The sequence below is a fragment of the Mirounga angustirostris genome, unplaced genomic scaffold (genome assembly GCF_029215605.1).
Source record: "Mirounga angustirostris isolate CCGP_5_RB_7025 unplaced genomic scaffold, mMirAng1.0.hap1 SCAF_10, whole genome shotgun sequence".
Lineage (NCBI taxonomy): Eukaryota > Metazoa > Chordata > Mammalia > Carnivora > Phocidae > Mirounga > Mirounga angustirostris.
Genome location: NW_026991718.1, coordinates 117443849 through 117462872, shown reverse-complemented (window position 1 = coordinate 117462872; position 19024 = coordinate 117443849). Strand labels below are relative to the sequence as shown.

Sequence of the window (19024 nt, the reverse complement as noted above, 5' to 3'; positions counted from 1 at the left end):
CTTTCCAGAGGATGGGCCCCCAGTCTTCTCGTTGATTCTGCGAGCTCCCGATACTCTGCTAATCCATTATTTCTCTGCTAAACTGACTCAGAGTCAGTCTGTTATCCGCAACCCCAGAACACTGGATGTCATGTCAATTCTGTCTCACTGCAAAACTGGGACTCTGCAGGCTGCAAGCTGGAATCCCCCCAATTCCCAGTGGAATTCTTTACCTGACAACAACAAATCTGTTCTTGCTCAAATTTATGTCTGGAGTAGTGACGCCAAAAAAGACTGCCCCTGCAGGTTGGACACACGGATTTGCTTGCTTAATACATGCTGTGGAGGGAGTCTCTGGCTGTGTGGCATGGTGAAACTATTCGGGATTATTAGTCCCAAATTAACAGTGAGCAAATGGGAGGACCAAGGATATGAAGGAACTTGTTAAAAGTTATACAGCAAGATGGGGTGGTTCTTAGCTCAGGTTTTTCTCTGCTAAAAGACTGATTAACCTATGTGGGGTGGGAGGTGGGCTATAAATAAGGCTCGGGCTTTGAACTCGAACCCTCAGTACTACACTTGCCCTTTGTCAGGTCTTCACTGATTCCCAGTTTCTTTAAGCTTAATGGTACCTCAGGGCCTATGCACACGCTGTTCCTTCTGCCTGGAACTCTGTTTCTTCCCCCATCACCCTTCCCCCACTCTTCACCTAATCCCTTCCCCTTTTTCAGATCTAGGCTTCTCTGTCCCTTCCTAGACCACCAGCTCCAAGTTGGTCCCCCTACAGTTCCCAATGTCCACATTTGTCTGTTGCCTTAGCAGTTACCACACTCAACCATTATTTGTTTCTGTTTATCTGTTTCTTGCCTCTCTTCCCCACTAGATTATACATTACCTGAGGGCAGAGGCTCCGACTTCTGGCTCAGTCCTTGGCACAATGTTTGGTCAATAAATGGATGAACCCCAGAGTCATCCAGCCAGAAATCATCTAGTTTCTAGTCTCCCTCCAAAGCTGAGGAACAATGGCTTGACCAAGGCCACAATGCTCGTCATTATCTGCGAGAACAGACCAGAACTTGCGAACAGCCCAGCCCCATCACTTCTAAGTCTTGAATTGGGCCATCCTGATGGTGGGTGGTGTAGGCTTCACAGGGGCAAGAAGTTGGGACAGATGCCTGCTCTTCGCCACCCAGTCTAAGAAGCAGGTACTAGCTTCAGCAGCTGCAGCAGTAGCATCATCCCCATTTTACAGATGAGGAAACTGAGGCTTAGGACACTTTGTGCCTTGCGAGTGGACGAGGCGGAGACGCAAACCCCGGGCTGAGGCTGAAGCGGTGCGCGCCTAGCCGTGGGTGCGGCGCCGGGGCGGGGGCCTGGCCGGGCCGGCGGGGCGGCGGGGCCGAGGGGGGTGGGCGGAAAGGCGGCAGGCAGCCCAACTGCTCTGGGCGGCGGCGCGGCCCCGGGCCGGGAGGGGGCCGCCTGCTTGTCCTCCCGCGCGGCGGGCGGGGCGCGGGCCGGGCCCCGCCACAAAGGGGCCGCCGTCGCGCCGCCCCGTCCCGCGCGGGGAGCAGCGCTCCGACCCGCCCCTGCGGCCGCCCGCGGCCCCCCGCCCGCCTCGCCCTGCCTCCAGTCCCGTCTCGCCGGCTCTGTCGGGCTCTCTCCCTGTGTCGCCGGCCTCCCCTCCCCAGCCAGCCCGCTCTGCTCGCTCCAGTGCTTGGAGGGGGCCGCGCCCCACAGACCGACCTGCGGACAGACGGATCCCGAGCCCCGGAGAGGAGCAGCCCGTCACCATGGTAATGCCTGCCAAGGCCTGGACCACCTGGCTCTGTCCCCTTTTGGTGGGGGTGTCCAGGGCGGACACCGACCTTTTATGCTATGACCCTCAGTACCTCACCACGGGTCTGTGTTAAGTGCCTCCCACCAGGATGGGGGGTGGGTATGCGGGTCGGGGTGCCGGGATCCCCCTCTGGCCATGTCCTTTCTCCTCTCTGGGCGTGAAGTGGATGGATAAGATTGGATGACTTGTGAACTTTGATGTCGCCCCATCCCAGGCACAGATCAGAGCTGGAACCCTAGCCCTTGGGCCTTAGACAAAACGCGGGGTGGTGTTGCGTTTTGGACTCAGGGCTGAGGGTCAGGTATGTCCACTGGCCCCACGCAGGGTGTGGATGGAGATGGGGAGCGGGGTTCAAGGCCCCTCCCAGTGCCCAGTGGAGAGGAGGGAGTTGCTCACCAAAACTTGGGGTGTTTTTGCCACTTTAGACTCAGGGCAGAAAAGTCAGATGTGCACCGAGTCCTGACATGAGGTGGTCTCGTGGAAACGGGGTAGGGGGAGGTAGGCCTAGGAAAGGGGGAAGAAGGAGGGTGATACCTCCATACTGTGGCTTCCTTGGCTGGCCCCTTGATAAGGTTGAGATGCTCTGGGAGAGGTGTGTGTGTGTACATGCCAATATCTGGGAACACGGAATGAAAGGAAAGTCTGTTTTCAGTGAATCGCAGCCCAGCTCCCAACAGGCCCAGGAGACCCAGGCAGATTCCCGGGAGCAGTGGGGATTTGGAAAAGTGCTGTGAAGACAGGCCGAGGCTTTCACCCTTGACTGATGGGCCATGTTGAGTTTGTGTGGGTTTTCACTGGGTGCAGAAGAATTCTATTTAGATGGGTATACACCCCTGCAGAGCACACCAAAGCGTGTTCCCATTGACTCACACGGCTGAACACACGTGCCCTCCGACACACACACGGCTTACCCACCTGCTGTCCCTACTGCTATAATGTGGGCGTCCACACCACAGACATACTGCAAAACCAGGCTGCTAGATCCATACACCAGCGGGACACGCATACAGCACACATTGCTGTCCAAGCTGTTTGACAGAAATCTTCGTAAGCTCGTGGTTCTTCAGCTCTCAGTCCCGGGCAAGGCTCTGTGCCCGGCCATTTACATGCAGGAGCTCGTGTAACTCACACCAGCCCTAAAAACAGACCTGCTGGTATCTCCACCCCACAGATGGGGACCTGAGGCTCTGGGAGCTTCAGTGGCTGCCCAAGGTCACCCGACCAGGAAGTGGGAAATAGGACAGCCTGAATTCTGAACAGCTTTCAGCTGTCCTGGCCACCCCAGAACCACACCTGCACCAAGTAGTGTTTGCTAAACCTTGACCAGTTTTGGACCTAACTCAGTTATTACTTTCAGAATCCAGAAACTCCTCGCTGAACGCCAGACCCTCAGATCAAGAGTCAGGCCCTGGGTGGCTCCTGAAAAGGTTGAGCAACTCTTTCCTAAATAGGCATGATGGACAGGTTTTCTCCCACTTTTGTCACCTTCCCACCTCTCTGGCCTCACCTCGGTACTTGAGCCACTCTGACCTTGGTTCAGAACTTCTTATCTTTCACGTTCCCTCCTGCCACAGGGCCTTTGCATATGCTGTTCCTGCTGGGTGGTACCCCTTCACCTGAAGAATTCCTATCCATCCTGTAAATCTCCACCCAAGTATCACGTCCTCAGGAAAGCCTTTCCCAGTTTCCCTGGCTCCCACTCTAGCCATGTATCTTTCCTTCATGGCTCCATCACAGTTATTCTTTTCCAGGGATGATTTGATTTAAGGCTACCTCGTGCTCTGGGACAGCCCAGTGTCAGAGCGTCTTATGACAAAGGGGCTTTGGGCTTATCCGGTTTCACATTCCCGAACTTTTAGTTCTATCATAACAATCTTTGCATATTCACTTACTGGAAAAGGCATTATGAAGAAAGAACAAAATCAAAATTACTATTTGCTTAATATTTTTCTTTTAATCAACTTACCTTATACACTTAAACATACATTTAAAAAAGAAAGTTTATATCACCACCATGAAAAATCAGTATCCATTGTCGTAAACACAAGGTAACTGTAAAAATGTATACAATGAAGGCAAATTTGTGTTAGTAAATTCTGGCTCGATGAGGTTGGCTCTGGATGATTCCAAGACGGAGGACTGCTTTCTTTTTGTTAAAAGGAGTAATCACTGAGTGTCTGAGAGGTGTTTTAAGATATCCTGGCACTGAACTGAGACTTTCTCTTTGGTGTTCTCAGGAGGACCAAACGAGTTGGGGTAACTTTCTGTGATCTCACATCGAGTTCGTGTCCTCCCCAACTCATCTTGTGGGTCATCCAAGCTTTGAGAAAAGCTGGTTGAATCCAATTTATTCAACATTGCCAAAGTACCTACTTTGTGGTACTCCCCCAAGGCACCCACTATGTGCCCGGCCCCATGTAAGGACCTGCATGTGAGAAGAGTAAGCCCTGGTCCCTGCGCTGGGGGCTTCTAGCGCCTACTCGCTGCATTTCCAGGCTGGGTGATGGGCAATGGGAGTCCCTCTTTCTGCCTGGAAGCATATGTGTCGTGAAAAGCGAAGAGATGTGGGTTGAGTGGGGCTCTGAAGGGTGGAAAGGAGCTCGCCCAGTCCAGGGAGGGGGTACAACACGAGCTCAGGCAGTGCTTCTCAAAGTGGGGCACCCGCCGTGGATCCTGGGTAAGGAGACTTTAGATGAATATTTTTATTTACAGTTTTTCATCTTAGTGAGCGGTAGGAAGTGATTTAGGCAGCACAAGCACATGATGATAAATAAAAATCCATAGATTTAAGTTGGAAATAAATTGACAAATGAATTGACAAGAAGACAAATGTGAAGTAAATAATAATCAATATCGAGTAAAATAAATTAGGAGGTATGAACAGCAAGAAAAACTCATGCGTGTGGCACATGGGTGATTGGGAAGTCCTGGGCTAGAATGTCAAGTGTGTTAGAGGATGCAGGACAGGTACGCTGCTGTGGACTGATGGCCACTAGGGGCAGGCTGAGGTGCTAAGGCAGTGGAGAGCCACTCAAGGTTGTTGAGCAGTGGAGGGTCACAGTTGCGTCTGCGTGTTAAAAGGCCATTGTAGTGGCCAGAGGAGAACCAGGCCTGGGGAAAGGGGCAGAAGAGCTGGTGGTGATGGGCCATGTTCATACCACAGCCCTACCATTTACTGGTGATAGATCCTTGGGCTCAGTTTCTTAACCTGTAAAATGGGAATAAAAATACCCATCCCATAGAATTGTTGGGAAGATGAAATAAAATAATGTTAATAAAATAATGAAAAGCACTTAGGATAAAGCCTGATACAGAAGCTTGCTCAATAAGAAGCTCTAGTTATAATTGCTATTATTATCATTATGTGGGTGATGGTGAGCCCCAGGGCAAAAGAGGCAGAGAGAGAAAAGAACAAACACAAAACTAAGCCCCGGACAGGTGAAGTGACTTGCTCAGTGTCACACAGATGACACATGACTGAGCTGGACTTGAATGTGGGTCTTCTAACACCCACTTGCTTTTCAGTTCACTGCATCTGGGCTGTTTTTCCAGTTTCTGAAAGGTTCTTTTTTCTTTCTTTCTTTCTCTCTCTTTTTTTTTTATAAGGAGCCAATTCTCACTCATGCTTCCACCCACACAAAAATAAAAAGGATTTAAAGCAGAAGAAGTTTTAGTTGGACACGAGCAACAACTTCCTGGCAGCCAGGGCAACAGAATACTGCTTTTAGAATTTCCAGCCTGGAGAAGTTCAAGAGGAAGTTCCCAGGTAGCTGAACCTTGCGGTCCCAAGCTGATATCCACTGGGCTATATCTGGCTCTCAGATGTGTTTGGTTTGGCTAACCTTTAGAACATGGGGAGGCTTTACTAAAATATCAGCAAATCCAGCAATGTTGGGCGAAGGCAACACTGGGCTGGAGCTGATGAGGTGGGACATGTGCCCCAGGCCCCACTACTCCTATCGATTCCCCGACACTGAGGCTGATTGTTAGGGGCCACTCACCAAGGAGCTAGAGGGGTTATTTTCTCACACTTCTGTATTCCATGTCACCTTTCAGTCCCCTGTGGGCACTTGTGTCTGTGGCTGGTGGTGTAGATTTTTCCTGGGCTGAGTTTCAGCGTGGATGAAACAGATCTTTTTAAACTTTCCCTTCAATTGAGGATTAACTGATCCCATTTAGAAACCATGTCCCAGCTCCACACCTTCCTGCACCTGATTATACCTTGAATTCTAGAATGGCCCTGCTGGAAGGACCCTTAGAGATAGATCGATAAGCCCTGGGGAAATTGAGGCCACGGCCACCCTGTGAGTCAAGGGTGGAATCTCACCTTCCCTAAGCGTCCCTACCACGAAGGAGAGCAGGGGATGACGGCAGCCCCGGGACACTGCCTACCTCAGTTTCTCGCAGCCCTCTCTCTTCCCAAGCTAGGAGGCGCTGATGCTAAGTGATGCTCAAAGCTTTGTCTGGTGGAGCAAATGGATAAACCTGGGCCTTTTTTTTTTTTTTAATTTTTTATTTATTTATTTGACAGAGGGAGACATAGCGAGAGCAGGAACACAAGCAGGGGGGGTGGGAGAGGGAGAAGCAGGCTTCCCGCTGAGCAGGGAGCCCGATGTGGGGCTCGATCCCAGGACCCTGGGATCATGACCTGAGCCGAAGGCAGACGCTTAACGACTGAGCCACCCAGGCGCCCAACCTGGGCCTTTAAGAAGAGTTCGGCACACATCTCAGAAAGCCCAGCTAACAACATCTGGTGAGCCCATTTAAAAAAGGGAACAGGCCTTAAAAACACACACAATCGCACTTTTATTTTCCCCCTTGATTATAAAAGCTACACAGGCTGGTTACAGAATGGTCGGAAAATCCAGCAAACTATGAAGAAAAGGAAAACGGTGACTTATGAGTCCCCTGCCCCTCACGGCGCTCGGGGGGTGAAGGCAGTTAATACTTTCTTCCAAGACCTCTTAGCTTATGCACATTTTTGCACAGTGGAGATCACACTGTCTGGGAGTTTTTTCTTTTAGAAACTTCCAATAGTGAGAAGAGTTGTTCCCTTTGGGGTGAGGGAGTTGCCTGGCGGGGATCCTCTTTCCGGGGTGGTGGAAATCTTGTATGTTGATCTGGGCAGTGGTCACGGGGATAGGCACATAGGTAAAAACCCATCAACCTTGTGTATTTTACTTCATAAAATAATAATGGAAGCTCAGTGCAAAACGTTGACACAGAAGTGCAGAAACCTCCCTCTCCCACCCCTTCCCACTCCCGTGCCCAGAGGGAACCGCTGGGGACAGACACTTTTCTGTCAGCACCATAGCAGTTTCCTCGGGTCCATCCAAAGGCCCATGAGCATCGTCCAGGCTCCAGCCTGGCAGTGGGGTCTGCGGGGGTCCCCTTTGGGGGCTCCTTCTCTGCTGCTGGAGAGGGGCTGGAGGGCTGCAGACCGGCTTTGGCTGGTCTTGCCTTCTCCCTTTTCAGCTTCACGCTGGCTCTTGCAAGGAACGGTTAAAGACCCAGCCTGGCTGTGCTCACTGGGGAGGAATGGAAACACGTCGATTAAGTTTCACGGAAATCATTTTGAGGGGCCCGTGTCTGGCCAGCGGTGTTTGGGTTCCTGAGGGCCCAGGCTGGGCTGCCCGATTGGTTTTGAGTGGAGAGGGGCCAGCTTTCCTTCCTGCAGGCTCCTGGGCTCCCATACTGTGTGCTCACCCCCATACTTGGACAGCTTATGAACCCCTGGGGTTCAGGCTCGTAGCAGGTAACGCTCCGGCCAAGAGCTTGGAGTCCCATTAACTTGGAACATTCTTGTTTTTTACTGGCTGCCCCTTAAATCGTTATAGTGTGCAGCCAGTGAGCCCATTTGTGAAAGCCAAAGGCATCCCATCTGCGAGCTTTAGTCTGCGAGAAGTAAACAGCTTGAAACGCTGCAGGCCAGGCGGCTGGGAAGGCCACCCTGAAGGCTGGTGGCTGCTGCTGGCCCCAAGGCGGGCAAGGCACCAGGGGGCAGGGGAAGACGGCGGGCCTGACTGGCCAGGACTGGGTTGGATCGTGGCTCCGTCTTTCTCCTCCTCTCAGCAATCTTGGACAAGATGAGCTTCAGCTTCTTTATCTGTAGGGCGGGATGTTTCTTCTCTGCCCCAGGACCATTGTGTGGCTAAGCAAGAGAATGTGAGTGAGCACAGGGCCTGGTGCACAGCAGGTGCCTGGAAGCTGTTGTTATTCTTGGGGTGACAGCAGTGGGTTCAGGAAGGGGGGTCAGGAGGGGCAATGGCTTCACACAGAGGTGTGGACTCTAGCTTTGTCGGACAGGAGGAGTAAAAACAAAAACAAAAAAATCATAAAAAAGGCAGCAGAAACTTACCCTTTTCTCAGGACCCCCGCATGCATCATCTCCCTGCATCTGCAGAAGAATCATCTGAGCAAGATAGGATAGGCTCTAGATTCCCCGTTTACAGATGGGTAAACTGAGGCACATCAAGGCAGAGATGCCCCGAGGTTGGCATGCAGACCACAGTCAGGACACAGGCTGTCACAGGCTAGAGCTAAATAACACAGAGTCGTGTGGTGGGCTACTCAGGCCCTTTGCACTTCCCTCTGATATTCTGGGGGCCCCCAGAGAAAACCCCCCTCTCACGATAAGATGTCTTCACCACCTCTCTAATGCATGGCAAGCTTGCTTTGGAAGACAGAAAGAGAAACTTGATGAGCCTTTAGGAGGTGACCAGATGTCCTAGAACTTATGTGTTTGTTCTCATTGCTTACTTACAGAACTAAAACAGTAAGAATGAAATATATTTTATATAATAAGTGTGTATTTAGCATATAGTTATATATTGCATTATTTATAGAAATATGTACTAATGTAAGGTCTATCCTGTAGCTATAATAATAAATGTATATGATAAATATAAATATATTTATATAAATAAAATAATACAAAAACCGCCCAATGCATCATTGGTTTATCTTTGAAGTTCCATTCCATTTGTGCCAGTTGATGCTGATTTTCCCCATAAAGTGATGACATAATAATAACCATAGTGATGGCCACGAGCATAGCGGTGATAGCTGTTGCTGAATTGAGCACCTACTAAGTGCTAGTCCTGTGCAGAGACCCTCCGTGTCTTATCTCATTCCGTCTCGCTCACCTGTTTAAGGCACGTACAACCACAAATTCCAGTTTTCCCAGTAAGGAAACTGAAGCAGAGAGAGCTAAGCAACTTGCCAGGTCACATAAGCACTTACCATTTGGTAAGAGCAGGGATTTGAACTCAGGCAGTCTGGCTGCATTCTCATAACCAGTATGGTGGCATAGAGTCTTCGTTTAAAATGCAATTATATAAGTATTTTTGGTGAGTGATTTGGGGGAGGGGGGAAGCAGTACAAATGGTACTTGGAGATGCTAAAATTCATGAAATGCCAGCGAATGATTAAATTTCCAAAAAACAAAACGAAACAAACCTAGCCCAACTCAACGTGCACACAAGGAAAGGCCCAGAGAGGGAAGGCACCTACTCAAGGTGGCACAATGATGTGGAACCCAGGAAAGCAAGTGCCCCAGGAGAGGCTGGGTGGAGTGGGGAAGGCTGGGAAGGGGTGCTGGCTTCATTGATTTAGTGTGTCTGCGTGGTCACAGGTGTCAGTCAGGGTCCTCTAGCTCTGGGTTTCCATTCCCACTGCTGTCCTCAAGATGGCGTGGGTAGGGGAAAACTCTCAGGGTTTGGCCTTGTTTTGGAGGGGAAGAGCTTTAGAAGAGGTGGCCAGGCCAGATGAGCCTTTCCTGTTCTGCCAACTTGAAGACGCCCCTCTCCCTGTCCCTGACCTTGCCTGGCACCTCAATGTGAAAGTAGCCCTTCCTGGGCATGCACACTTTTGACATCAAGAACTCGCGGTACATCATCCCTACCACGTTTACGTTATGACAATGGTGAGACCCTCCTTCCTTCAGAATGGGGGTTGTAGACATACATTCCTTCCACGACTAGTGATGGGGGCCCTACCCTGTGCCCAGTGCTGTGTGGGTGCGGGGGCAGAGTGGTGACCCTGACATTGGTCCAGTGACCATTGGTCACAAGTCCCCTGTGTTACAGCCTCCTGGCACTGGACTCTTGCTGAGATGGAGAAGTACCATATTCCTCCTCCTCAAAGCCCGTGTTTTATCTCCCTGTCTGAAGGGACCTCATTTGTAAAAATGATTTTTCTGCCCCAAATAAGCTCCGTTTACTCTGGATTCTAGTTTATTCTCATCTTGCTTTACATCCCTCAGTGACAGATGGACCCAGAGCTTGCAAGCAGTCTGGGCCAACCAGAATGGGTTCCATTAGGCATTTTAAGAGTTGAAAATCATAACCCATGGGTTCTATTACTACACCGGACTGGAAACCTCTGGTCTTGTCCAAAATGTTTTACAGATGGAAAAACCTGTGGTTCAGAGAGGGACGTTTTGTTTGTCCTTCCTCGGCATTTACTGAGCACCTGTTTTGGCCCAGGCCCTGTGCCAGGAACAGGAGACCCCGGAGGAAGAGGAGCTGATGCCCCCCGCTGTGGCAGTTCCCGTGCTGCTGAAACACATGGTCCCAGGCTTCGTAGCTTAACGCAGCATCCAGTTATTATCTTGCAGTTCTATAGATTGGAAGTCCAACACGGGTCTCACTGGGCTCAAACCAAGGTGTTGGTAGGCTGCACTCTTTTCGGGAGACTCTAGAGGAGAATCTGCTTGCCTTTTCTAGCAGCTAGGAGCAGCCTGTGTTCCTGGGCTCTTCCTCCATTTTCACAGCCAGCAACATGGCATCTCTCTGATCCTTCTTCCAACGTCACATTTCCCGCCCCCGATTCTCACCTCTTCAGCACCCTCTTGAACTTTGGAGACCCCTTGTGATTGCCTGGGGCCCACTGGATAATCCAGGATACTCTCCCTATCTTAAGGCCGGCTGATTCTCCATGCTTATTCCATCTTTGCCTTGTGGGGAAACAGACTGACAGGTTCCGGAGATTAGGACATGGGCATCTTTGGGGGCCACTATTCTGCTTACCAGCCCTGTCCTCAAGTAGCCCAGAGTCTTCAAGGGAGACGGCAATCAGCATGGGAACCTCTATGATGGGGCCCAGGAGAGGGGACACCTGGCCTGGGAGTGTGGGGGAGGGAAGTCAGGGGAAATCCCATGGAACAAATGAGGGCTGACTCAACTCTTGAAGAATGAGAAGGAGTTAGCCAGGTGAAGAGGGAGTGGAAGTGGAAGGTATCCTGGGAGGAAGGAACGGCATGTGCAGAGACCTGGAGGTAAGCAATAGAATGCAGGTGGCCCTGTGGCTGATGCATTAGAGAGGCAGACGGGCTTGGGGGTGGGGGGGGGGGGGGGAAGTGAGGCCAATGCCAAAGTCACAGGGGACCTGAATACCCAGAGGCTGTTACTTTCCTGAAGGCAGTGGGGATACTTCCGTGGTCAGGTTTGCATTTGAGAAAGATCACTGTGGGTGCCTGGACCAGAATAGTTGGAAGTGAGGCTGCCTAAGGTTGGGTGGCAATGGGGAGGGGAGTCAGTGGAAGAGACAGGGGTCAGGCCTGGGTCAGTGCAGGGACAGGGGAGCAGAGCAGAACTGGTGGGTGAGCTGCTGGCTGTGGGAAGAGTAGAGGACGTGGCTGAGGGTTGTGTGTGAGCAGAGGAGGCAAGAGGAAGGGCAGGATGATGAGCAGATTTCTGGCCTGGGAGTCTGACTGGACTGTGGGGCCATCACTGAGGTAGGGACATGGGGGAGGGGTGGGTTTAGGGACATATGGAGTTGGGTTTGACGTGTTGATGATCTGTGCCTGGTGGACATCTAGGGAAGGTCTCCAAGAGGCAGCTCGTTATGTGAGTCTGGATCTGTGAGCTCATGTATCAATTATATTAATTTATATCAATCAGTTATTGCTGTGTAACCTCTCCAAAACTTGGCGTTAAAAAACAGCAATTATTTATTATCATTCACGCACCTGCATGTTGATGCACCTGCACATTGACTACAGGTTGGGCTTCACTGATGGCTCAGCTTCAACCTGCAGGTCCGCAGGTCTGTCAGAAGGTGGGATTTGGGGATGCTGACCTCCCCGTTCCCTCTGGCCCTGACCTGAATGCCCCCATCATTCCTCCACTCCACCTTGGACCAGTGGATGACACTGAGCAAAGACTGCCAGAGGTGAGGGAATGAGGATGTCTTGAGGAAGCGTATTCTAGACAGAGGGAGATGCCAGTGCAAAGGCCCTGAGTTGGGATGGTGCCCAGTGTGTTTGAGGAACAGGAAAGAAGTCCACTATGGCTGGAGGGGCTGAAGGAGGGGTAGGGGTAGCAGAGGAGGTCAGCGAGTTAGCAGTAGCCTCAGTCATATGGGGCCTGGGAAGTCATAGGAGGTGGCCACTACCCTTATTATTACTCCTACGATCACTTTTCCTACTCTTCTCCTATCCCCCACAGGACCCCCCATCCCTGGACGCAGCCATCCAGCATGCCCTGGCAGGCCTCTACCCCCCTTTTGAGGCCACGGCGCCCACCATCCTGGGGCAGGTGTTCCGTCTCCTGGATTCTGACTTCCAGGGGGATGGGCTGAGCTTCCTCCTGGATTTCCTAATTCCTGCCCAGCGCCTGTGTGAGCAAGTGCGTGAAGCAGCCTGTGTAAGTTGGAAGGGACGGCGGGGCCGGGGAACAAGCACTCCCAGAACCAGGGGGCTGGAGGTGAGCAGAGAAGGAAGTGGGCTTGTGCGTGTCTTGTCTCAGAGCAAGTACTGAGGACATGGGATGGTTCTCCCGGTACCGTTGCTTTGCCCAAATGGAGATGTCAGCCCCCCAGTGGAGCAGGAAGCTCGCTTGGCCCTTTGCTCTCTGATATCTAGGAGTCAATCACGTTTATCCTTTCACTAGCAGGGAGTAAATCCTGGATGAAAGGCATCCTTGTGGGGTGGCCCCTGGGAGCCTGCCCTGGGGCTGGCACTGTAGGCATCACCAGGCTGCCTTGGCTGAAGTAGGTCAGCTACAGTGGAAACAGCAGAGAACGTTCCAGATCTTTCCTGGAGCCCTTGAGGCCTCAGGACTCACTTTTGTCCCAGGAGACCTCTTTGAACCCAGGTCTCAGGGAGACCCCTCTAAGGCAAAGGGGAAAGAAAAGTGTTTTAGGTAGGTCTCAGTAGCTGCAAATGACAGATCTTTACTCAAGGTTGATCTGGCCTCAGCCCCGAGTTGATACACCAATCAAACCCCTAGGGATTTCTGTCTCTTGTCTCTGCTTCCCGTTGCTTGCCAACCTCATTCTTACAGGCTAGATGTCCCCCCAAGACTGGGATCAACTCCCACCCGGGAGAGGAGAAAGAACTCTTCCCCATCAGCTGCAGATAGTAAAGTTGCCAGGAAGGATCCTGATTGGCCAGGCTTGGGTTGGATGTCCGCCCCTGGACCAATCACTGCAGCCAGAGAAATGGGATCGCGGGGTTGGCCGGGCTTGCATCATACGCCTACGTCTCTGGTCAGAGGTGATGACTGTTTTAAGGGTGGGGACAGGCCTTTGGAGACCAAACCCTCAGACGCCCGTTGCAGGAACTTGCCCACACCCTTCATGGGGTTGCCAGCTGTGCCCTGCTCTGCTGTTAATGCCCATCCCCCCGCTGCCCCAGCCTCGAGCATCACTAATAGGTTCATCGGTCCCGCTGGCTCCCGTGTATCAGGGACATGATACACCAGGGGCAAAAAATAAGAGTGGGGACTATGCACATCATTTCAGTGGTAGCAAGGAATTGAATACGGCAGCTAGAAGCTCAGGTTTGGGAGCCGGAACTAGAGATGGTTGGAACTGGAAGGAGACTGAGATGCTTCATTTCCTGTGCTCGGGGGGGTTCCTGGCACACAGAAACAGTGGCATACACAGTCATTGTTATTGCAAGAGAAGGAAGATTCTCACTGAACGCCTGCTGCCAACTCCCACTTATCCACCCTGACACTATTTTATGCATATCCTGCGCCCCCCGACTTGTTCCCCATGACAAGCTCTACAACTCCGCCCTTCCCCTTTTTGGCCGTTAAAACTGCATTTGCATGGTCTCCTTCCCCATTTCTTCCAGGAACGAGGGTCACAACCTTTTAATTTCTCTATTTTTAATTATGGGCGATTTTAATTATAATTATAGGTGAATTCATATCACCTCCAAGCCGGGGGCAGGATTACTAGTATGGCAGCAAGAGGGAGGTGCCCCAGGTTCAAAACCAGTCTCTGTCACCGTGGAGCTGGAGAATCACCCTCTGAGCTTCAGTTTCCTTAATGGGAAAGTGGGAATGTTGATAACACGGTGCCTACGTCCCAGAGATGATACACAGCCTGGCACAGAGCCTGGCATGCAGTGGGTGCTTAGTAGCCGTTGACTGTTACTGTCCCACTTCCTGCTTTCTCCCCTGGAAATAAGAATGTACCAGCCTCAAAGTCGGCCCTGGTAAAGGCCAGCACCCGGGGGCAGCCAGCACCCTCAGATGGAGTCCAGTGGGGGATCAGGGACAGACAAAGATGACTCCTAATGTGAAGGTCTAGGCACAAGTCCTGTTTATGCTGCTCTCAGCTGTGTGACCATGAGCCGGTTCTTTCACCCCCCTGAGCCTCAGTTGTCCTCATCTGTACAGTGGGGACAACGAAGCCTAAACACCCTGCCCCACCGAGTGACTGTGAGGTTCAAATAAGTGGATCATAACCGCCACCTCTAGGGTGCGTTGCTGTTTCTCAATACTGCTGGGTTGTTCAATACTGCCTTGTTCAATGAGAAGGTGAGGGAAAGCAGGTTGTAAACTGCAGAGAGCTCCGTGGAAGTAGTGGAGAAACTCGCAGGCTTGAGGGGTTTATGGATAGGAAGGTTCCCTGCGGCAGCCAAATCTACAGTGTCACTGACGGGAAGGAACTGGTTTACCCACTCGGGGTACAAGGGTGGTCAGTTCTTGCCCCAGTTAATCAACCCGGGAAGCACCTGCTTCATTAATGGGAGCTGCGGTGTCATTCTCTGGAGCTCTCCCACATACACATCCAAATTATGTAAGATTATCCCGGTGTTACTCAATCCACAGGACTCTTTTCCGAAAGCCAGGTAGAGAGAGAGAGAGACCTGTTTGTCAGACCAGTGAGGCTGTTGCTTGCTGAGGTTGTTGTTGCCACATGGTGTCGCTGTGGGGCGCGGGTCCCACACAGCCCGGCGGAGCGGCTCCATCAAGAGAGATCAGTGTCCAACCCGCTCCAGGATGCCCTGCTGTGTCCACCTACATGGAGAATTGCTGGCGCCTCCTGTTTAAAAAATTTTTTTTAAGTTTTGCCTCACCTGCCATGTCGTTACTCAGTAAAGGAAAATAAATAAATAAATAAATCATAAACAAATAAATAATAAACATTCAAGCCCAGAATAGTGGAATGATTTTTTTTTTTTCAAGGTCATCCAGCAAGGTAGTGGTGGGGTCATAGTTCCTGGCTTTTCACTCAGTATTGTTTCGACTTCATTCTGTAATCTCTCTGCTTAAAAATTATAGAATGGTGTAAATGCAGTAACTGACCCTCTTATTTTTTAATGGAAAATTCCATTTTTTCAAAGGGTAAATGTCAAAGGGAGAGGAAATTATTATTTATTGAACACCCACTTAGTGTATGCCAGGCATTGTGTTGTGGGGTTTTTTTTACATATATATATAAAATCTCAATCCGCGTACCAACCCAATCGGATTATAAATATGGTCATTCCTATTTGCAGGTAGGAAAATTGAGGCTTAGAGTGGTTATGTAATCTGCACAAATCAGTGATTCAGACCTTGGGATCCACCTCTTCCTGGCTCTAAAATGAAGGGCTCAGACTTGATCTGGGTTGAGAGAAGTTTCGGATGGATGGGGAGAAGGGACCGTGACCCGAGCAATACGATCCTCGTGGGAAAGGCTCCTGTTAATTAGCATCTGCCACTCAGAGCTTTTCTCCCTTGTCAGTAGGCTAGCAAGCATTTTTAAGGTCAGGTTCAGGACTAGGGTGAGGCAGGAGAGGCATTTGCTCTAGGGGTCGTGCGTCTTGCAAGACCCTGAGATGGGGGGTCCCTCTTGCTGCATCTTAGGCACCTCTCTTGCCTCCCTGCCCCGCTCCTGATTCCATCTGGGAGAGGGAAGGAAGCAGACAGATGGGCAGGGCCTTTCAGGGCAGGATTCTCTGACGTCACCCTCACCCTTCTGTCCCCAGGCCCCGTACTCACACTGCCTCTTCCTGCATGAGGGCTGGCCTCTGTGTCTGCGGGGTGAGGTCGTGGTGCACCTGGCCCCCCTCAACCCCCTCTTACTGCGCCAAGGGGACTTCTATCTCCAAGTCGAGCCCCAGGAGGAACAGTCTGTCTGCATCATGATCAAGTGCCTCTCCTTGGACCTCCGCACAGTGGACACAAAACCTGTTCCCGTGTCATCCTACCCTATACTTTTCACCCAGACATGGTTGGAGGCCATCAACAGTGACTTTGAGGGAAGTCCCCTACACAACTGCCTGGTCGCTTCAGAAGATGGAGTTGCCCCTGTGCCCTGGACCAAGATAACCAGTCCGGAGTTTGTGGATGACAGACCCCAAGCAGTGGATGTCGTCTCCCCAGCCTGGGGGTCCCTTCAGTTAGAGGCCCTCGATTTGAGCAACCCTCTGGAGCTGCACCAGCCCAGGTCCCCAGGCAGCCAGGTGTTGCTTGCCCGGAGCTTGGCCAAGGGCAAGGGTGGGACATATGGAAACAAGTACCCAGGACTCATCAAGGTGGAGCCAGCCAGGCCTGGGGAGGTGGCCTTTAGGATGGACCATGTGGCCAGCCAGGAGTTGGAGGGAGACTATGTGGTCCTCCTGGAGAGCAGAGGAGGGTCTCCCAGTAGGGAAGTGGAGACATCCAGTGAATGTCCTTTGGGGGCACTGGAGGAACTCTCCAAAACTAAGGAAATCCCTTTCTCTCAAAGAATGCCATCTCTCTCAGGGACCAATGGGGGACCTTCCTTGAAAAAATGGGCTTGTGAGAAGCCAGCAAGCTCAGGAAAGGAGCCCTGCATTTTGGGCTTGAGGAGAAAGGTCAACCATAAAGTTGACTTACCCACCCACGACTCAGAACACCAGCCCCAGGAGCCCTACCTCAACGTCCTTGAGAAGCCACTGCCCTGTGCCTCTGGCCTCGAGGCAGGTAGTTCATCTTCCTCCAAGATGCAGGGACCTCTGGGAAACCCAGAAGATACAGTGCAGCCCATGCCTGAACCAAAGCAAGCATCCTCCCTGCACGTGTGCCCAGCTTCCCCTCCTGCTGAAGCCAAGAAGGAAGAGAGGGCCAAACAGGGCCATGGGAGACCTCCCAAACCTGGCACTGGCCCCAGTCAGAATACCTCCTCTTCCAGATCCCCCACTCCTGGGCTCAGATTCTCCTTCTTGAAAGGGCAAAGGCAAGCCCTGGGGCCTCCAGAGAAAGCCTCACTCCAGCAGGACGGGCCCTGGAAAGCCTTGTGTTCACTCTACTCTCCCAAACCCCACCGAGCCAAGTGCTTGGGGAAAGGTAAGTCGCCCACTCGCTCAGCTGGACAGGGGACTGTTCTCTGGACATGACCAGGTGACAAGGAGGCGCGGGTTGCCAGGGACAGAGACACCCTCCCCCCCAAACTGGCTCAGTGCACAGATGGCATTCAAGAGGCTGGAAGTCTCGGGGATCTGGAACGGAGCTGTAATGAGCCGGCCCGAGTCCACACCCAGCTCGGCCCCACACCGGCTGGCAGACCTTGGTCAAGGACTCCTTCTCGGTGTGTGTAAGTCCCACCGGCCTCACACAGTTGTTTTGAGGTTCAAAGACACACCAGAGGGTGCCGGGGTGGCTCAGACGGTTAAGCGTCTGCCTTCGGCTCAGGTCATGATCTCAGGGTCCTGGGATCGAGTCCCGCATCGGGCTCCCTGCTCCTTCGGAGCCTGCTTCTCCCTCTGCCTCTCTCTCTCTCTCTCATGAATAAATAAATAAATAATCTTAAAAAAAAAAAAAAAGACACACCAGAAGTAAGGAGCTTAGGGGCGCCTGGCTGGCTCAGTTTGAAGAGCGTGTGACTCTTGATCTCAGGGTTGTGAGTTTGAGCCCCACGTTGGGTGTAGAGAGTACCAAACAAATAAACTTAAAAAAAAAAAAAAAAGTAAGGAGCTTAGCATAACACCTGCCACATGGTAGGAGATCAATAGCTGTAAACTGTTCTTATCAGTCAGAAGGTGCCAGAGAATGCATTTCCTCTGGGGAAACCCATATTCTCCTTAATACCCTTTTCTTTGTTGCTCTTCCCCAGCTGGAACAACTCAGACCAAAACATCTGGCCCAGCCGCTGACTCAGGCCCACTGACCAGGGAAAAGCCTGGCTTCCCAGAAGGCCCTCCAGAAAGAGGCCCCACTCTGGATGAGGAGTCCCCAGGGCCTGAGCCCAGGATTGGGGCTCTGAATGTGGAGATCTTCCAGTCAAGGATAGCATGCCTGCCAGGTCCTCGGGGATCACAGGGCAGCTGGAGGTGGAGGGGAGGGTATTGGGGTGGGGGCGGGGGTGGGGGGAGGGTCTCTGAGCATCCTGATGCTGGTGGGTATGGAGATAGGGAAGGTCCTGGAGGCTTGTATTCTGGACCAAGCCTCACTGGGACTCAGGCTCTTCATCTTTCCAGTGAAGAAGTTGGATAATATGAAAGCAATTTCTAGATAGCCATCCATCCATCCATCCATCCATCCATCCATCATCCTACTTTCAGTGAGGCATCCAAGGTGGGTGTTTTAGGTGAGTCCCCTAGAAGCAGCGCCCAAGACAGGGATCCTTGGGGAAGTGATTTGTTGAAGGTTGCTCTCAGGAGAAGGGGAGCGAGGGAAGCAGGACAGGGCGGGGGAGGAGTTGAGCAAGGACATGGCCTGACCCCATGAGGGTCTGGAGCATGAATTACACCACAGAGCTCGTTCCATTTTAAGGTGTAGGGGGCTGGTCTTTTGTATGCTTGGGTCTGTTGGTCATCAACCTAAGGATGGGAATCCTGGGACGGGGATGCAGGGTGAGCCCGTGATCCGGTTCAGTTAAGGGCAATTCTCCAGAGAAAGGGACATCTGGGAGCCAATACAGCCAACAGTCAACAGCCTCCGGGGGATGGGTATTCTAGCCCAAAGCGATCTGAGTGGGGTGTTACCAGCATCCGATAGAGAGGGTGTTACCTCTTCTGTTGAG

General features: G+C 51.8%; 1 protein-coding gene across 1 annotated transcript in view; it reads left to right on the top strand.

Annotated features, from left to right (window-relative positions):
* The first annotated feature begins 1642 nt into the window (after positions 1-1642).
* The window catches only part of KIAA1755 (KIAA1755 ortholog), a 40038-nt gene continuing 22656 nt past the window's right edge, over positions 1643-19024 (top strand). The window contains exons 1-4 of the mRNA XM_045885755.1: positions 1643-1772; positions 12265-12462; positions 16026-17349; positions 18116-18304. Of these exons, the coding sequence (XP_045741711.1) occupies positions 1770-1772; positions 12265-12462; positions 16026-17349; positions 18116-18304 (1714 nt within the window). The 5' untranslated portion in view covers positions 1643-1769. The remainder of the gene's footprint in view (positions 1773-12264; positions 12463-16025; positions 17350-18115; positions 18305-19024) is intronic.